The sequence below is a fragment of the Pieris napi genome, chromosome 20, assembly GCF_905475465.1.
Source record: "Pieris napi chromosome 20, ilPieNapi1.2, whole genome shotgun sequence".
NCBI lineage: Eukaryota > Metazoa > Arthropoda > Insecta > Lepidoptera > Pieridae > Pieris > Pieris napi.
This window is the reverse complement of record NC_062253.1, coordinates 10104164-10122082: the sequence shown is the minus strand read 5'-3', so window position 1 is coordinate 10122082 and position 17919 is coordinate 10104164. Positions and strand designations below refer to the sequence as shown.

General features: G+C 32.6%; 1 protein-coding gene across 2 annotated transcripts in view; it reads right to left on the bottom strand.

Moving 5' to 3' along the window:
• Positions 1-11972, bottom strand: part of LOC125059691 (solute carrier organic anion transporter family member 4A1) — a 60144-nt gene extending 48172 nt beyond the window's left edge. Inside the window, exons 1-2 of one of the 2 annotated variants that reach the window (XM_047664236.1) lie at positions 11828-11972; positions 6993-7115 (exon numbers count right to left, since the gene is read on the bottom strand). In XM_047664236.1, the coding sequence (XP_047520192.1) occupies positions 6993-7109 (117 nt within the window). In that variant the 5' untranslated portion in view covers positions 7110-7115; positions 11828-11972. Of the gene's footprint in view, positions 1-3767; positions 3882-6992; positions 7116-11827 lie in introns of those variants that run through there. The other variant, XM_047664237.1, reaches the window with a different exon arrangement.
• Between the last annotated feature and the right edge of the window lie 5947 nt (positions 11973-17919).

Genomic DNA, 17919 nt, shown 5'->3' with positions numbered 1-17919 from the left:
TGCGCACATAGAAAGAAAGTCCATTGGTGCACAGCCGGGGATCGAACCTACGACCTCAGGGATGAGAGTCGCACATGTCATTCATAAATGTTATGTTCGCATGTTCGCGTTGATCCAATCAACAATAAAGGTTCATTCGTCGGAAAAAGGTAATCATGTGTAATGAATGCAAAACAAAAGACAATTTTCATTGTCAAACGAAGGCGTGGGCGTTGTATAACCATTTACTATATTAGTATATCAAACTATTAAACGAGTTTGATGAAAATACTGTTCTCTAATTTGGAATATCCTGATTTAAATCATAAACAGGACTAACTAATCTTTTAGTTTCCGAGATATTTCTGGACAAACATACATGAACATACGAAATTTAGCACATGTTCTTGGAAGCCTAATATCATACTCAATTTTAAAAAAAAATTATTTTATTTACATTAAAAAAATTATTTTATTTATTACTTTTAGACAAGACTTCATTACTTAGACTGCTAACTTTGACTAATATTTTTTTTTCTACTAAGTATTTTTATTATTACATTCTTAATTTTTTTGCGACTGAGGCGCTATCAGCTGTGGTCTCTGGCAGAATGACCAGCGCTGTGGACAGTCTGCTCCTCAGTATAATACCAGGGCCAATTACAACCACAACACACACGCATTACACAATTAAAACGTGCCGCGTTCTTTAAAAGAAAAAAATTGTTTCTTTCATTCGTTCGTTCATGGTTTGTTATTTTTTGTGTTTCTATGTGTATATTTTGTTACTAATAAATGTTTAATTATTATCCGACAATATCAAATATATTATCACTTAATCATTCGTAGATTCGGTTAAAACGAGAAAAACTCCGCAAGTAGTCTTTATAGTTGTAAGTTTTTTGGTTCACAAGATGCTTATTAGGAGCTGCGACCATTTTTCTTACTAGCCAGTTATTGTTTACTGTATAACTAAATATATCATAGTCGAGCTTCTGAACCAGCTATTAACAGCTTTTGTGTAAAATTTCGTCAGTTTTAATTGTATATATAACTCCGAATTTCTAAAACGTTCTAAATGTTTTCATCTACAATGCTGTCAATTCAAGGTGTACCCCTGTGGCTTTAGCTGTGTTAATGAATCCACAAACAGTTTTATATAATACTAGCGGATCTGACAGACGTCTTACATACAAAAAAAGATATCTTATAATGTGAATCATTTTCGAATTTCATCAAAATCTTTCCAGTCCTTTACAAGTTTAATTACGAAAACATGCACAGAAGATTTATAGCTGTTTATTTGCTATTAAATACATAGATACTGACTGCAGCGCCATCTGCCAGTCTGATTTGTGTATCTAAACCATCCAGGGAGCCACCCAAACGCATATCGAAAAACTCATTCAAATCGCTCCAGCCGTTTAAGAGGAGTTCATTGCCAACCACACGTACAGTAGAATTATATACGCATATAATATCGCTGTAAAATTTATATCTGGGCATAGATGGCAACCAGGTAATTCTTTTGTCTTATACAATATGTTTTTGTGTCTACAAATTCTCACCGCACGTTGTTTTTACCATACGAACAAGTGTTAATTTCGCACAAAAATTAAACACAACCAGAGTTCAAATACACGAAGCTTTTGGGTTGTGAATCAACCATTAAATAGTGCTTTTTGTTCTATGATATAAACTGTTAGTCATCTAGCTATGGGTTTATATTAAACATTTTAATTGATGATAGTTTCATTGTTGGGCAAGGGTGGACGTAAATTTCGCGTTAGAAGACACAGTTCCAAGGTATTTATTATTTACTATGAGGTGACATGATTTTTTTAACGGAATGAGTAATAATGTCTGTCTAGGGTGGTCATGATAGAGGGGGTCTTGATCTTATATATAAAAGAGTATATTATTTATACACAATACACCGGATACCCATTCAATATACGTAAGGACCATTTAGCTCGTTTATACGTGACACATTCTATTCGAAGCCGCTTAAATCAAGTTATGATTGTCGATAAGAGTAATTGAATAATCTTACGAACACGTGGGCACTTCACGTACATAAAGTGTCTCGTAACCTTTAGATTCTTTTCTTGCTAATAAACTTTTCAATAGATTATTTTGTTAAAATATACTGCAAAGTTCGAAAACACTTTTTCAATGCGTTCTTTTTTATTCCTTATATAATATAAAAGTCACCGCGTGTATGTAGACGAACAGCACAAAATCAGATCGGAATTTTGGTACAGTTTTTAAGGTTGAACTTTTTAATTGTTTGTGGTTTTATGTAAATTGACGGAAATATAATAGTTATTGTCGAAGAGGTCGCATAAAATACATATTACCATATGAACAGTTGATTTATGAACGGTCTGAGGACCATGTACAATGAAATCAAGGTCGCAATGCATTTAATATGCTCTTCTCTTCTAAAAGAAAGAAAAAAACAGCGGCGGAGAGTTTATTGCCAGTCCTTCTCTTCCGTTCTACGCCCTTGATTTGAGAACTGGCAGTAAATGTAAAAAGAAGCATTTCACATTCATAAGTGTACATTTTGTTATGTTGGTTTCTATATGTATATGTGGTTTTACATAGTAGTGCCTTGCAACGGAAAGAATGATGGTAATTATTTTGGGTATTATTATCGCACACACATAGATTCTTGTCATTGATGAGTTTTGATATACCCACCCTGTACGTAGAGATAGGTGCGCTGGTCACAGTTATATATATAATATATATATATATGTTATAGTGGTCGGCTCGCTTTATTTAAGATAATACATATTTGTATGAAACTTTCTCCAGACGTATTTGTACCAACGTGGGAAACAACTAGTCACTAATACTATAGTGGTAAAGTTTGTATGTAGGAATAACCTGAGATACTTGACTGGTTTTCAATACCTTTTTATTAGTCTGTGATTAGCAAGCCGAAAATCTGTATAATAATATATGATATTTCTTAACCATATTCTATCGTGCTCAATCGTGTAATTCTTTGTAATTTGTAATTCTTGTATTTCTTATTAATTAACATCGCAATGAATAAATCTTTATTTTTTTGTTTTTTTTGTTATTTTAGATGAAGGTTGGTGATTTTTTATAAGATTTGGTGCACTTTATCCATCATATTTCTTTTTTTAGTTTTTTCTTTACTAGGGTTGCCTGGAAGAGATCGCTTGTTACCGATAAGGCCGCCCATTGAATCCCTTATAATTTTTATGTATTATGTTATTTGTTTTTCTATAAAAGTCACGAAGTGTAAATAAATAAATAAATCGAATCTTCTGATTCATAGGTTTGTGGGTTTACAAGTGCGCTATAACAAATTTGTTAATCATTAATTCTATGTTGCATTTTAAATAAAATATGATAATAAATTTTGAGTATTTTGATGCTTAAATAATGAACTTTGACGCGTTACCGGTTACCGTTTGACCTTTATTTTAACTCTTAAATCTAGACCTAGGTACCGTTAAGCTACATAAAATCTAGATAAGTAGGTTGTACAATTATGCATATTTTGAAGAATTGGTGTGTAATATTTTGTGTATTTAAATACCGGAAACTATAACCGATTCAAATGAAACTAGAAAAATATGTTGAATAATTTTTCAACATATTTCAACTTCAAATTAATCGAATAACCGATTTTTTTTTTAAATTAAACTGTGACAATACAATATATAAATAAATTATTAAAAATGCTCCAAATTTACTTTATGTAATAATACAATACCTAAATAGCGAAATGAATATAAATACAATACCATTTTGGCGTAGAAAGAAATTATCACCAAGTTCAAAACATAATCACAAGTTTACGAAAAGTTGACTTCAGAGGGCGGCACTCTCCCGACCAACCCCACGCGACAAACTGAGATTACTCGTAGCATTCCACTGTATATAAACAAACGAGGACAGAATAGGGGCTCACAGAGACAGGAATTCTTTTTTTTAATTTGACATATGAAGCATAAATAAATATTACAGAGTTCGATATGCTTTTTTATTCAAGTATTGATAGACGTGAAGTTGAATTTTTTAATAAGATTCCAAATTCAAATTAGAGAACCGTGCATTTTCAGGCCAGTAAGAGCAGATAATTTAAAGAATAGTTTTCCTTATAAAAATGCTGTATGCATTTGAAACTGTCGTATTTTGCCGTAATACCTACCTAAGGTAATATAACGCTATGATAAGATAAAATACTGATCCTTTTGTCCATAACATTATGCTGTTAATCCTTTATTTGTCATAATTGACGTGTTTTTAAGTGTTATTATATATTCTATGAAAGAAGTATGGGATTGGGCTATAGACTGAATATATACCTCTCCAGAGGATAAGTTGTCTATATTACTTGTATAGATAAACCTTATACTTCGATGGCACCTTGGCTAATGTTACATTTATTTCAAACCTATTTTTCCGGATAATTTTGGAATATAATATTTTGCATATATGTATGTTATGATATTCCAAAACTGTAATTCTAAAGGCGCAAGAATATTTGAAATCGGTGCAAACGTTGAGTAAAATAAATGTGTAATAAACTGTCTTTAATATTTATAATACTCAAATTTCTATATTATTAATATAACCAAGTGAAGTGTAGTACTGTAGTATTATTTGCAAAATTCAAAATAATTAAAGAATAATTTTATAAATATTTTTTTTTTCATATCATAGAGAAACCGAGATAAATATCCCTCTGGATGACGTAATTAGTCTATGCTAGGATACTGCGCACGTGCGGAAACTTGAAGCGCTTTAATTTAATTTCAAGTGAAACTGAATGAGTGCCATATTTTATTTTGGAGGGAAATGAAGAAACGCGGAAACATTTGTTTGCGTCGTTAGTTGACTGTTATTACAGCGCTTTTACAATTTTAGGTTTAAAAAAGGTGTTTTATGTACGGTAGCTTGAATAATTACAAAACTCACGAAAAGCGAACTGAAGGATCGTACAAGAAAAGTATTTAAACATGTAAACAATTTGTTTTTAGTTTTAATACGAAGTGTCTAATAGTTCACTGATTAACATAATTATTCATTGGTAGATACCTATACAATTTTTGCTCTCTATTCTGAATCTGAAGAATGACCTTAAAAGCGCTAAGTCCATAACCTTGGACTTCGATAAATACGATTTTTTTTCGTTAGTAGACTGCCATCATATGAATGCTGTGTGAAGATTGTATGAAAATATCACAGCTTAATCTAGGAAATAGGAATCTTAAGTTCGCTTCCCGGCGAAAAATATCTGTTTGAAAAGCCTTAAAGGCTGCTCACCTACTAGACGAAAACCGGTGTATTTAAAGTGATATGGTATATTCATAATTATAACGGGGTTAAATATAATGATCACCATAAAATGCTTTGATACCCTTAGTTCTTTTACCAAAAATATATACTTAACACCAGATAAATAACGTCTAAAATTACAATAGTACTAGCTATTTTAGTCACGACTGCACTTCAAATTGTATTCGAACACCAAATGTAGTAAATGATCACCAAATCTTAGCGAGCAAATTAATGCGCTATTTCTGCCTAAATAAACCACTATGATTGACATAAAATGTAGGCTTATTACCAAATGAAGCATTATGATGCCATATTAAGTTATGTCTGCGGCTTACGATCCTCTCCCACCACACTGGGACATCTCGTTGGATTGGCGATTCGGCTTAAGCACGTCCAGCCACCTTCAGAGGCCAGAGCTATTCCGATTGGCATGAAGCGCAAAAGAGGACGACCAGCCAAAGCTAAGAAAGCATTAATTGTGCAGTGAATTAATACAGAAGACTGATTCTTCTTAAGATTTTTTAAATGCTTATTATTAGTTTAGTTTTAAGATCTTTGAACTGTTTATTATTAGTTTTAAGAGGACTATCTTTTTAATGATTGTTTCAATAATTAAAAAAGGGATTATTGAAATTGTAAGAGTTTTATTTTTTATTTTAGGTATAGCATTTGGTTGTAAACGAAACGCTCAAGATAATTTTTTTTTGTAGTGGTTAATCAATTTGGAGACAAAAAGGTTAGGAGTAAATTTACTTTACTGTGTTTGGCAAAATATTTTTTTTGCCGAGGGTAATTTACTTTAATCGGATAACGAGATTTTATTTTTTTGCATTTCATTTTAAATTAAAATATGGTTAATAATTTGGTTTTCATTAACTATTTTTGGGCTAACAATGAGTTTTTTGGAGCCAGTTTGCTTAAATAGGATAGCGAGATGTTAAAACTTAGGTTGTAATTTTACATTAAAATGCGGGTTTAATTTTGGTAATCATTTACTATTTTTGTCTGTTATATGTTACTATACCTGGTGGTAAGTTAAACATAAGCCAATTATAACTACTCAGTTCTTCTTCGGTTAGTTTTAGTATCAAAAATACTTTAAAAAGTCTACTTGGCAACGAAGAACGCACCCCGCCATTCCCTTAGCAGGGTATAGCTAAATCTAATATATAAAATTCTCGTGTCGCGGTGTTTGTAGTTAAACTCCTCCGAAACGGCTTGACCGATTCTCATGAAATTTTGTGTGCATATGGGTATGTCTGACAATCGGACAACATCTATTTTTCATCCCCCTAAATGTTAAGGATAGTCCACGCCTAAATAATATTTTTTTTAATTTTTAGATACCTTTGTTTATTATTTTTTTATGATACAGCATACAAAAATACATATAACCCCTAATTTTCACCCATCTTTTATTATAAATGATATACATGGCAAAACGACGTTTGCCGGGACAGCTAGTATTATGTATAATTGAAATATAATAATTGATTTAATTTATTCATTAAATAAACTAAACCACTACGATAATGTCGAAATTTAAATAAAATAAATGAAAATATATAATATTAATTACATTACTATAAGCTCGTTCAGCGAACATAATGTCTTTGTTAACATAGGTTTTTGCAACAGACTGTTCATGAGCTCAAATAAATAATGAGTTTTTCCCTAAAAGATACCTGATAATGCCCATTTCTTCTGATTGTTGTTCTTAAGTCAATCGTTTGGAAGCCATCATCGACTCCCTCGAAGGCTCTGTTGACGCAGCCAGCTGGCTCGTCACCCTCCAGTGTCATTGTCACCTAAAAAATGCATTATAATTTATTTAAATGTAATTTTATGTAGGTACCTAAGCACGTGTTTGCTTTAGTTTTAGATGCTTTTCGACGACGTGTGTTTGAAGATGATACTGAAAGTTAAAAGCTTAATTTAAATGAAATAAATATACCTACAATGTCAATAAAGAAATGTGCAATAAATGTTTACTAAGTTCTATAATCAATATGAATCAGTACTAATTAAATTTTGGTCGATTCTAAAGATTTTATAACTTTTTTCATGTATTCTGTGGTAGATAAATTCCAGTATATAATAGATAAAATATAAACATTAATAATTAATTGCTTAGCTAATAGAGGCATTAAGACTTAATTATCTTATCAATTAAAGAATATGACGATGATGGCTGTATTGGTTTAAATTATAAATTATGTTTTATTTGCCTATATTTATTGTTCAGCATTAAGCCTGATATTCTAGATAATAATCAATCAAATCAAATTTCACGTGTCTTAGGTATGGAATAACTAACTTTTTTTTGTACAAGACTGGAGATGTTTTGCCGAAATTGCACCCGATATTAGCATGCAGACTATTTGAGAGCATCCCAAAGATGCCTATATAGCTGTCGCTTGAGACAGACCATACACTCTTTAGGAAAAAATGAAGGAGTTCCACTGTTTTGCTGCTTTAACAAGGCACGTCGATCCAAATCGTGTTGGACATCCTACTAATATAAAAGCAAAAGTTTGTAAGTATGGATGGATGTTTGTTACTCTTTCACGTAAAAACTACTGAATGGATTTTAATGAAACTTTACAATAATATAGCTTATCAGAGTAACACATAGGCTTCAATTTATAAAGATACTGTGTGAATTGTCCCAAATATCAAGTAAGTAGGAAATAATCTACCATCTGCGAGCTATTCTGGCGTGCGCTGCCAAAACTGCTAGAGTTACACTTTAATGTATGATGGAAATGTTTATCTTAAATAGTCCTACAAAAAAGTCTCAGTGTATCTTATGTGTAAGGCATTATAGCCAAAATAGTGAACCATAACTACCATAAAAATTGGTAATTTATTTAAAATGCACATTTGGTAGTAATAAATTGATTCCTAAATGAAAAGGTACTTTTATCGCTTCTGGTATTTAAAGTAGATAAAATATGTCTTTCACGCAAAATCATTTGGACAAATATTATTTTATCCTGCGCAGACGATGTCGCAGGCACTAGCTAGTTTTGTATTATACTGACAAAGAAAGAATGAAATGAAGTGCTGCTACTTATTACAAAATTAATTTAATGTCGTTTTATGTTGGCGCTTTTGGTGAGGTTCAAAACCAGAATCTATAACAAGTAAAAAAGGTTTTATTATCTATATCTGAATAAGTTGATTTAATAAACTATTTTATAATGATACGTTGAGTGCGTCATTAATTAGTACGCCGTAATAAGCGTATAATTCTCTTTTGTAAGCGTTGGAACCCCGAAGATATCAATAATGTTTCATTCAATGTGCTCTATTGTCATTTGCTTGTACCGAAACGGTACAATGAACTTGGTACATTTTAAAACCACAAATCTATGACTAGATAAATCAGAAAATTTTCACCCTTTTTTTTATAGAACGGGGGGCAAACGGGCAGGAGGCTCACCTGATGTCGGGTGTCCGCCGCCCATGGACACTCTCAATGCCAGAGGGCTCGCGAGTACGTTGCCGACCTTTTAAGAATTGGTACGCTCTTTTCTTGAAGGACCCTAAGTCGAATTGGTTCGGAAATACTTCAGTGGGCAGCTGGTTCCACATAGTGGTGGTGCGCGGCAAAAACTGCCTTGAAAAACGCTCAGTTGTGGAACGGCGGATGTCGAGGTGATACGCCTCCTTAGCTCCATGAAAATAAGAACGAATTGATGACAGAGTCAAAAATGTGTCCCCTATGTACTGTTCTCCCCAATACATAACATCATGAAAAATCAAATGAGTGTATTCGTGCTTCGATTCATTCTCCATATGGTTTGTCCTAACAATGACACAAATAACAATAGCTGGGAATCAGGACACTATGGCATGCGCCCGCGCATACCTGCACGTGCTTTTCTGTTTATTTACTGACGTCGACTCGCCTGTAATGACGGTATTCATGTTCATCGAAATAATTCATTATAAATTTATAATATGTTTAGCAATTGTCAATCTAATGAAACCGGCACCATTATTATATCTTTAAATAACTCGCGAGACTGCCAGATCAAGACATATTATGATTAGAGTAGTGTAGTAAATATAAGAGACTTTCCTCCAACTTCGATTTTGTTCCCTTTGGAGTAGAGACTCTTGGGCCGTGGGATTCAAGTGCACAGGCGCTTATTAAAGATTTAAGTTGGCGCATAGTAGATTGTACCTGTGATCCCAGAGCTGGTGCTTTCCTCGCTCAACGAATAAGTATCGCAATACAGCGAGGAAATGCTGCCAGCGGGAAAGGTACACTGCCACAGGGACCAAACTTTTTAAATTTGTTTTGATTTTTAATAATTTGTATTATTACTTTGTAGGTTAAGAAAATTGTAAATACTGTATACTTGATTGTAAATATATGAAATATATTATTGCGCATTATGTAGTGTAGTTGCATTATGTATTTATTAGTAATCTGACAGCTATCACATATCCTAGTTATAAAACAAAACGCTAAAACAATATACAAAGCCAAAACAGATTACAATGATAAGCAAAATATATGAAACATTTATAGACAAAAAAAGGAAATCTAAATTAAACCCTTAAGCAAACGACAATTATTAATACTTAATATTTAAATAACTAAATTGTTACTGCTAAATAAAGTCATAAGTCTTTATACATACTAGATGACCCGGTGAACTTTTCAGCTACATATTATATTTGTGTCAAAATAATACAAAAAAATTTAAACAGACCAGAGATCGAACCTACTACAGCTATGAAACACAACTGAAGCCATCTATAAATATATGACACACAACTGACCAAATATTACCCATTTATAATGATTTTTAATTGGAAAATTCAATAGTCGTTTTCAGTATTTTTCTTTACTTATTATTTATGATTTCTACCTTTAAACCTTCCCTGAACTTCCACAAATATTTCAAGATCATAATAAGCAAGTATCTGCAATATTCCGCGATTTAAAAAAAAATCAAATCGCTGCTATAATATGGGCTATTATAATGATATTTATACGCAATATACTGAATATGAATAAAATATATAAACGTTTGACTCGAAACGACCGTTTTGAAATAGTTTGTAATTACTTTTAAAATATTTTGTAAACGAAATGTGGAAAATTTTTAAACGCCATTTTATACTAAGAACTAAACCTATAGTTATGAAGTTTTAATATTGTTTATGGATAGTATCAAGGCCTACAACATTCCTCAGACATGTCTATGGGGTCTGTTTATTATATTTTTATTATTACATTATATGCTAGTAGCGTAAACAAAATAATAATAATAATGGCGGCTTGAAAAAAAAAATTAATCAATAACTAAGCCACAGCATATGAAAAAGTATAAAACTTGTGATTTGGAATTAATAAAAAATTTACCTATTATGTATGCTGTAGTATGTTCAGGCCATCATACTTGTCAAAAACTGATTAAGGAAGCATATATATCTGAGATTGTTACAGGATTTTATTCCGATCTACTACCATAGTCTCCAGGAAATTTTATCCATCTCTTATATTTTCGCGTTTTCTTGCTTGTTTACAACTTACAGTGCGACCAAAACAATGGATTTACTTAAAGGAGTCATAGTTTAAGTCTCGACTTAGTGCAGTCAAATCTCATATTACTAAACCTTCCTTGTAAAGCCTTAAGAAATATACACCGTTTGACCCTTTCAAAATAACAAAGTCCGTTTTTCAACCTTGAGAATCGAGAAATAAACACATAATAGTCACTTTCACAACTGTTTTCTGCCTCAGCCCTGCGATTCTGTAACTCACAAATCAAACGTGAAGCAGTCATTTTATGATTTGGCATTCTGATAAACAATAAACTACAAGCTCCCACCTTTTCTGAATGCCAAATCTTAAAATGACTGCTACACGATTGATTTGAGAGCGACCGCCGATGCGAAAACCGCTGTGTGAGTTCGAAAAGTGAGTTACAGAATCGCAAGGCTGGATAATGTTCGTAATCCATTTGTTCTATGTACATTGATAAGAACTGAGAACATCAAGGTAGTAGACTCTTTCAAGATTATATTTAGAGCAATTAAATAATATAACGTCATGAAGCTATGACGATAATGGTAGGGTTTTTATTGTCATATATAAGAACATTACTCACTAGCTTAGCTCACAACATATGTATAATATATTAATACTAAAAATATAAACAGGAAACCTTTGTATCTTTGTACTTTTCAAACGCAAAAACTACTGAACATTATATAGTCTCAAAAACTTAAAAAAAATATGTGCGAAGATCACAATAGTATGTATGGGGTTAAAGTTATTTATTTTAGACAGTATTTATTATATATAATATAAATGCGTACTTTCAACAATTTATAATATATAACTATAGAAAAATTCGACTTTCTAGTGATTTACTTGTTTGCTGTTAATAGTAAGTAATATATAAGTAATATTCAAACTTGAATAACTTTTTGTACGTAAATTTGCGTAAAAAAATACTTATCTAATATCATGTAACTAAGTAACGGAATAACGAACCTGTTTTAACTATTACATCCTTTTGTTACACAAATATAATTACACGCACTCACTTTCCCACAAAACTTATATAAAGTGAATGGCGAAATCGAAATTCGATTTTTACGAACGCGGCGCTCACCTTGCTACCTGGCGTGAAACTGACGGCGCCCGCGCTGATAGTGATGTTCAATGAATAAATAATTTACATAATTAGATAATAGGCGATATGTTTGTAATCAATGAGAAATTAGAATGTTTTAATTATTTGAAATCGATGTATCTTGTACAAATGTTTCATTCTTTTTACTCGAGAGTTTTCTAAATTGATTTGTATTGGCACGTATTTGCATGCGACTTTGATGTGATGATGGTAAATTCGCGATTGTTTGCGTATCTTACGAGGAACCGTAAAAGTAATCTTATGTATAATTAGGGGGACATCTGTGAGACTATCAATACAATCAGTAGACAGTAGATGTATGTGGTTTTAGGTTTAGGACAAATGTTGTATATGGTAGTATTTGGAATTTCCAACAACGCTCATCTAGAAGCACGCTGGAGTTTCACCCCCCCCATTGTTGACATCCCCAGGTGCGCAGTGGAACACCTTCATCTTCCCTAGACAGTATAATATGGGTTCATTTAAGTGCCGGTTAAATAGGCGTCTATTGGACAGGCGTGCAAAATGGCAAATTTCACTTAACATCAGGTAGGATTGTGGCAAAATGTCTGTTCAGATCTGTATTTTTTTTTATTAGAGAGCTAGGGCCCTTAGTTGAAGATTTAAAAGAGAGATATCATAACAGATAAAGTGGTTTTGCAATAACTTAGCCATGTGTACTTTGTGTTATTTGTTAGCTTCTAAGTGCTGTTTAGACATGAAATTTAATTACGCGAAACTAATTTTATTACATAAACAAACAAACGCAATATTTAAGATCGTTTTTCTTTGATACGTTTAGATAGCATTTTAATAGGACATTTATGCAGAAACTATTTACTTAATTGTTATTTCAAATATCTAACGTCACTACTGTCTGTTGCGTCTGGGGTATTTTTATCGATACGCGAACATCACTAGTCCGGTCAAGGACCGCAACCTGTTTGACCGGATGTGTAGGGTGGATAGGTATGAAGGGAAATTATAGATTTTTACACTTGGTTACCCTAAGAAACTTTACGACACCTAATTATACAGAGTTATACAAACATTTTAATTTACTTACTTTTTTTAAACCAATTTACCGCTTTGGTTAGTGGAAACTTACACATTACTCATAACTACGTGCTTTATAATAGTTTATAGTCTAAGATCCGACTGCAAGATTCATGAAATATTAAATCAAAATATTGTATACCATTAAAATATTTGCCAAGTGGCAGTAAAATTTAGCTAAGTAAATAAGAACAATTATCACATGCAGCACATGCATTTTCATCACAATTTAATGAAGTAGGGAAATACAGCCATACATCGTACTAGTTACAATTATTTCGCAGACTAATACAAGCCTGGATGGGGCCAAAATCGCTAATTTCCTAAGTTAGCGATGTTTTAACGTAAACATAAATGAAATGCTAAGATTAATATTATTACAACGACTGGATATTAGGACTCCAACGGTTTTGACATTTATAAAACCAAGAAAATCCACTCGTGCTTTTTCGCGTGGTGTAGTCAGTCTATATTTCTAAAATAGGTATGATTTCATAAAACATAATTGAGACAGATAAGCAAAATTATTTAAACTATGATACTGAAACAGTATGATAATAATACATATACAAACATCGCATAGTTTTTTGCACAATCTCTATGAGTATTCTGTGTGTTACGTCTGTTTGTTTGTGTATATGGTACGAATAAAATGTGTGTTATAGAGTCCCTATAGATAGAAAAACGTGTGTCTACATATGTACACCCGTTAGAAGTTACAAAGTTAATTCTTTGGCGTAACAAGATAGAAAAAACGATCTAACAATAGAAAAAATTTACTCTCATCTTTCTCCCTAACACGCCAAAACTTTACTTCAAAAAATCTAAAATGTTGACTATAGATAACTTCAGGGTGTCGGTTTTCTGTGACGGGGTGCGCGCGCATCGTAAAAATTTACTCTCATCATTTTTCCCTAACGCACCATAATAACTTCTAAAATTTATAAGATTACGATATAACTACTCTGAAACGCTTCGCCACGCACTCGCACACTAAATTACTTAAATATTTAATATGGATATTCAATCATCAAAGCCCATGGATAGTTCGTAAATTAAGTTTATTTTTTAGGCAATTTTCTCTGATTTTCTAATTCAAATGCAATGACTCATTAATTAGTATTAATGAATTCATTACAATAATTTTGTTGTAATAACTCATAAATATTTATTACGTTAAACATCCCTCATTTTTTCAAATACAATATACAATATACAATATACTAGCGGCTTTGTATGATTGACTGACTGAAATTACTTTATTTTGGAAAATAGACTCAGGGATAATGAATTTTAATCTTTCTTACTTACGGCTCACTTATTCACTTTATATGACTGATGCTATCAGCATGTGTCCGAATATAGCGTCTCTCGTCGTGGGAGAATGATAAAAGATTTTTTTTAAACACGTCGAAAATTTGTCAAATCAAAACAATTTTACCGCATGAGGTGAGAACGTAAAAGTAGACTGAATGATCGCATCTTCTATTTCGCGACATGAAACATCATGATAATATGACCGATTGTCTAATCACAATCAATAAGTTCGATATACGTCCTATACTTCGAGTTTTCCATCCTTTCCCTCGTAACAGATGACTGATAACAACGTCCATGCGTCGGGTTGTCTCTCTCCCTAAAATATGGCGATGGGGCCGATAGCTGGCCATGCGTCATGCTCGCAAACGGGTGCTGCTTGTGGTGACTGGTCGTACTTGAATTCGTGTATGCGGTGATGTTGCTTATTTCGACTATGTGTTTGCGTGTTGTTGCCACGAGAATGTAAGTGCGTGCTCCTATTTCACCATGCCTCCTGCTGATCGAGGATAAGTCTTTGTTTTTTTTTTAGATTATGTAATTATTATTAATTACTTGATATGTCATGTGGAACATGGTGTAATGGTTGCAGCTCCTTACAAACGTTGTGTAAAAAATGGCGATTAAAAAGAGTGGCGGAGAGTTTATTGTACTTCTCTTCCGTTCTACGCCCTTGATTTGAGAACTGGCAGTAAATGTAAAATTAGAAGCATTAATTTGTATTTCTTTACTGACGAGTCATAAGTGAACATTATGTTACCTACATGATTAAATGATTTTTTACTATACTTTACTAACGACAAAAATGTATTACGCCAGTATTTTTAATAACAATCAATCAATAACAATCTCAAGTACCAATTCTGTCAAAAGACGATTTCGTAACATCGTATCGTGAGATGAGATTAAGCGTATGAAAAATGTGATAATATTTTTAGTAGTTTGTTACTTTTTTTGAAATACTTGATTTGACTTACCTATGTCCCCCAGATAAGGCAGAAGGCATCCAAACTAGCCTTATCGGTCTTGAGCAGCTCTCTGCTTCGTTCAGTGTTGTTCATCGCCAGGTTTTTGCTTTGGGGATTGTGGAGAGCTTGCTTGGATTTCTGAGGTGTGTATGGCACACCCACTTCCGCTTTTTGTTGCATAGTTCTGTCTTGGCGTACGATACTTAAGTACGAAAACTATAGATAGGAAAGAAGGAATACTTTTAAAGATTGCCTTCTTCGAGAGAGAAAATGTCAGTTACTTAAAGGTACTGGTGATGATAGATATTTTATCCACTCACTTTGAACTCTCAGCCTTCAATAGATACAGAATGGAGTTAGGATAAACTTCATAAGAGGCAAAGTATAGTGACATTATATTTAGAGGATTATTCAAGAGGTAAATATTTAAATTCGAACCAGCAGTATCTGAGATTAGTCCAAACGAACTTTATTAAAATAATAAAGCAATGTTTGATACAAAAACAGTTTTCCTAAGATAAAATTTTTCCACTATGCTTCAAGCGCCTTACGACAAAGAGCCGTCCTAGATTCGAAGGCTTTCGAGGAAAGCGACCCTATTGAAATCTTTTGCAACGTGTATTGGCCCTCACACACGACCTACTAACGCCGGGTCAAACTTAAACATGTGGCTTTTAGAAATAAAAGCTTCTATTATAAGCAAAATTGCAGCAACGTTACCACGCAACTTCATTATTCTCTCTGATTTGAGAATACTAGGAAGCTAAGTAAATTAGAGTTTTTACGAAAGTAATGTAACAATTCTGAGCCTGCTGCTATTGTTATTTTCATGGGTGGGTATTACCGCGCAATCTATTAATGGCGTCTAATTTATTTATTTACTAGCTGACCCGGCTAACATTTGTTTTGCCATGTATATTATTTCTAGGATATATTATTTTAGTTCAATAAAAATAACTATCTACAATAATAAAAAAGGGTTGGTCGTAGAGGAGTTAAAATTAGGGGTTGTATCTATTATTGTATGCTGAATCAAAAAAAATATAAACGAAAAAAACCCTTATCGCTTAGGGGGTTAAAAGGTAGATAGTAGCCGATTCTCAGATCAACTGAATATGCATATAAAATTTGATAACAATCGGTCAAGCCGTTTCGGAGGAGTATGGTAACTAACATTGTGACACGAGAACTTTATATATAAGATTAATTAAAAGCGCAACAACTCGTGGGCTTGTGGCGCGATGAAAGTCGCGTCTTTGAATCTTAAGACCATACCTAAATTACTATTATTTATTATTATTATTAAAAAGTCTCTGAGACATGTATTTAGCCAATGCCAGTGCCAGTGCCAATCATTAACTAATTACGATATAATAATATCAGTATATTGAAGTTGTGTGGTAAGCTTACAGGAGTAGGCTAACTCAAAGTCTAGCAAGGAATCAAAGTAAAACTTATTTTCTATTAACTTTTTGAAATTGGTATAACATTATTTATAACATAAAAACATAAATTTCATTCAATTAAATAAAAAATTCAACAGCCTTTTGAAGTTTATAATTTTCTAATCAGGCTAACTAATTATTTTCAATTCATTCTAGTATTAAAATAATATTATTTGAAATCGGACACATTTTTGTGGCCTACCTACTAATTACTATTATAATGAAGACTTCGGGAATGAGTCTCTAGTAACTTCAACCAAAATGGATCATGGGATTTTTATGCGTTGCGTTGTTTCGCCGGGAATCGAAACTAAAAGTTAATCTAATGAATAAATTTTTAAACATGGAAATACAAAATACCTATGGATATTAAAAACTTTAGAGGTGTCAAGGGACACCCGGATGGAACGAAAATGTTAATTGGTAATTGGTATCATAACAGTATGATAGATTTTCTCGACACCAATCTTAATTATTTAATTCAGTCTCATCTGGTTCATCTCCTTGTATAAGCTGTTCTCGTTGTGATATTAGTTCACTAATTTTTGAATTCGCAGAACTTCATGACATTTTCCTGAAAACATTATTTTTTATTCATTTTAATGAATATTTTTTAAAGGTATTGTATTTTGCAAGGAAACTAGGGACCCCGCAATTATTATTGTACAGGTATTCTGGTGTATGTTTACTACGACTAATTTAGTTAAGTGATTCCAAAAATAATTTTCATTTCTTATCGCAACAAAAAATGAAAAAAAAAGCCAACATCACGAAGTGTTCCCAGGCGGTCACCCATCCAAGTACTGACCTCGCCCGACGTAGCTTAACTTCGGTGATCGGACGAGAACCGATGTATTTCAATAGCAAATAGCAAAAAAGTGTCGTGACAACTTTTCGTAAGAATTTTTTCCGTCTAGCCCCCTTTCGCAACGCGCGATAAGGAACTTCGTTCCAATATCAGATATATGATTGTTGAATGCCATCAATAAATAAATGAGTCACTTTCAATACAAATTTAGTCTTGTTAACAAATTATGTTTTTTTTTTTGCAACAAATTATATTTAACCATCGTGTCATCAAGCCATCAAAATAAACTTTACAAAGGAGGTTGATACCAAGGAGTATATATCCGCCACATACTCTTCCAAGCAACGCCATGGAAA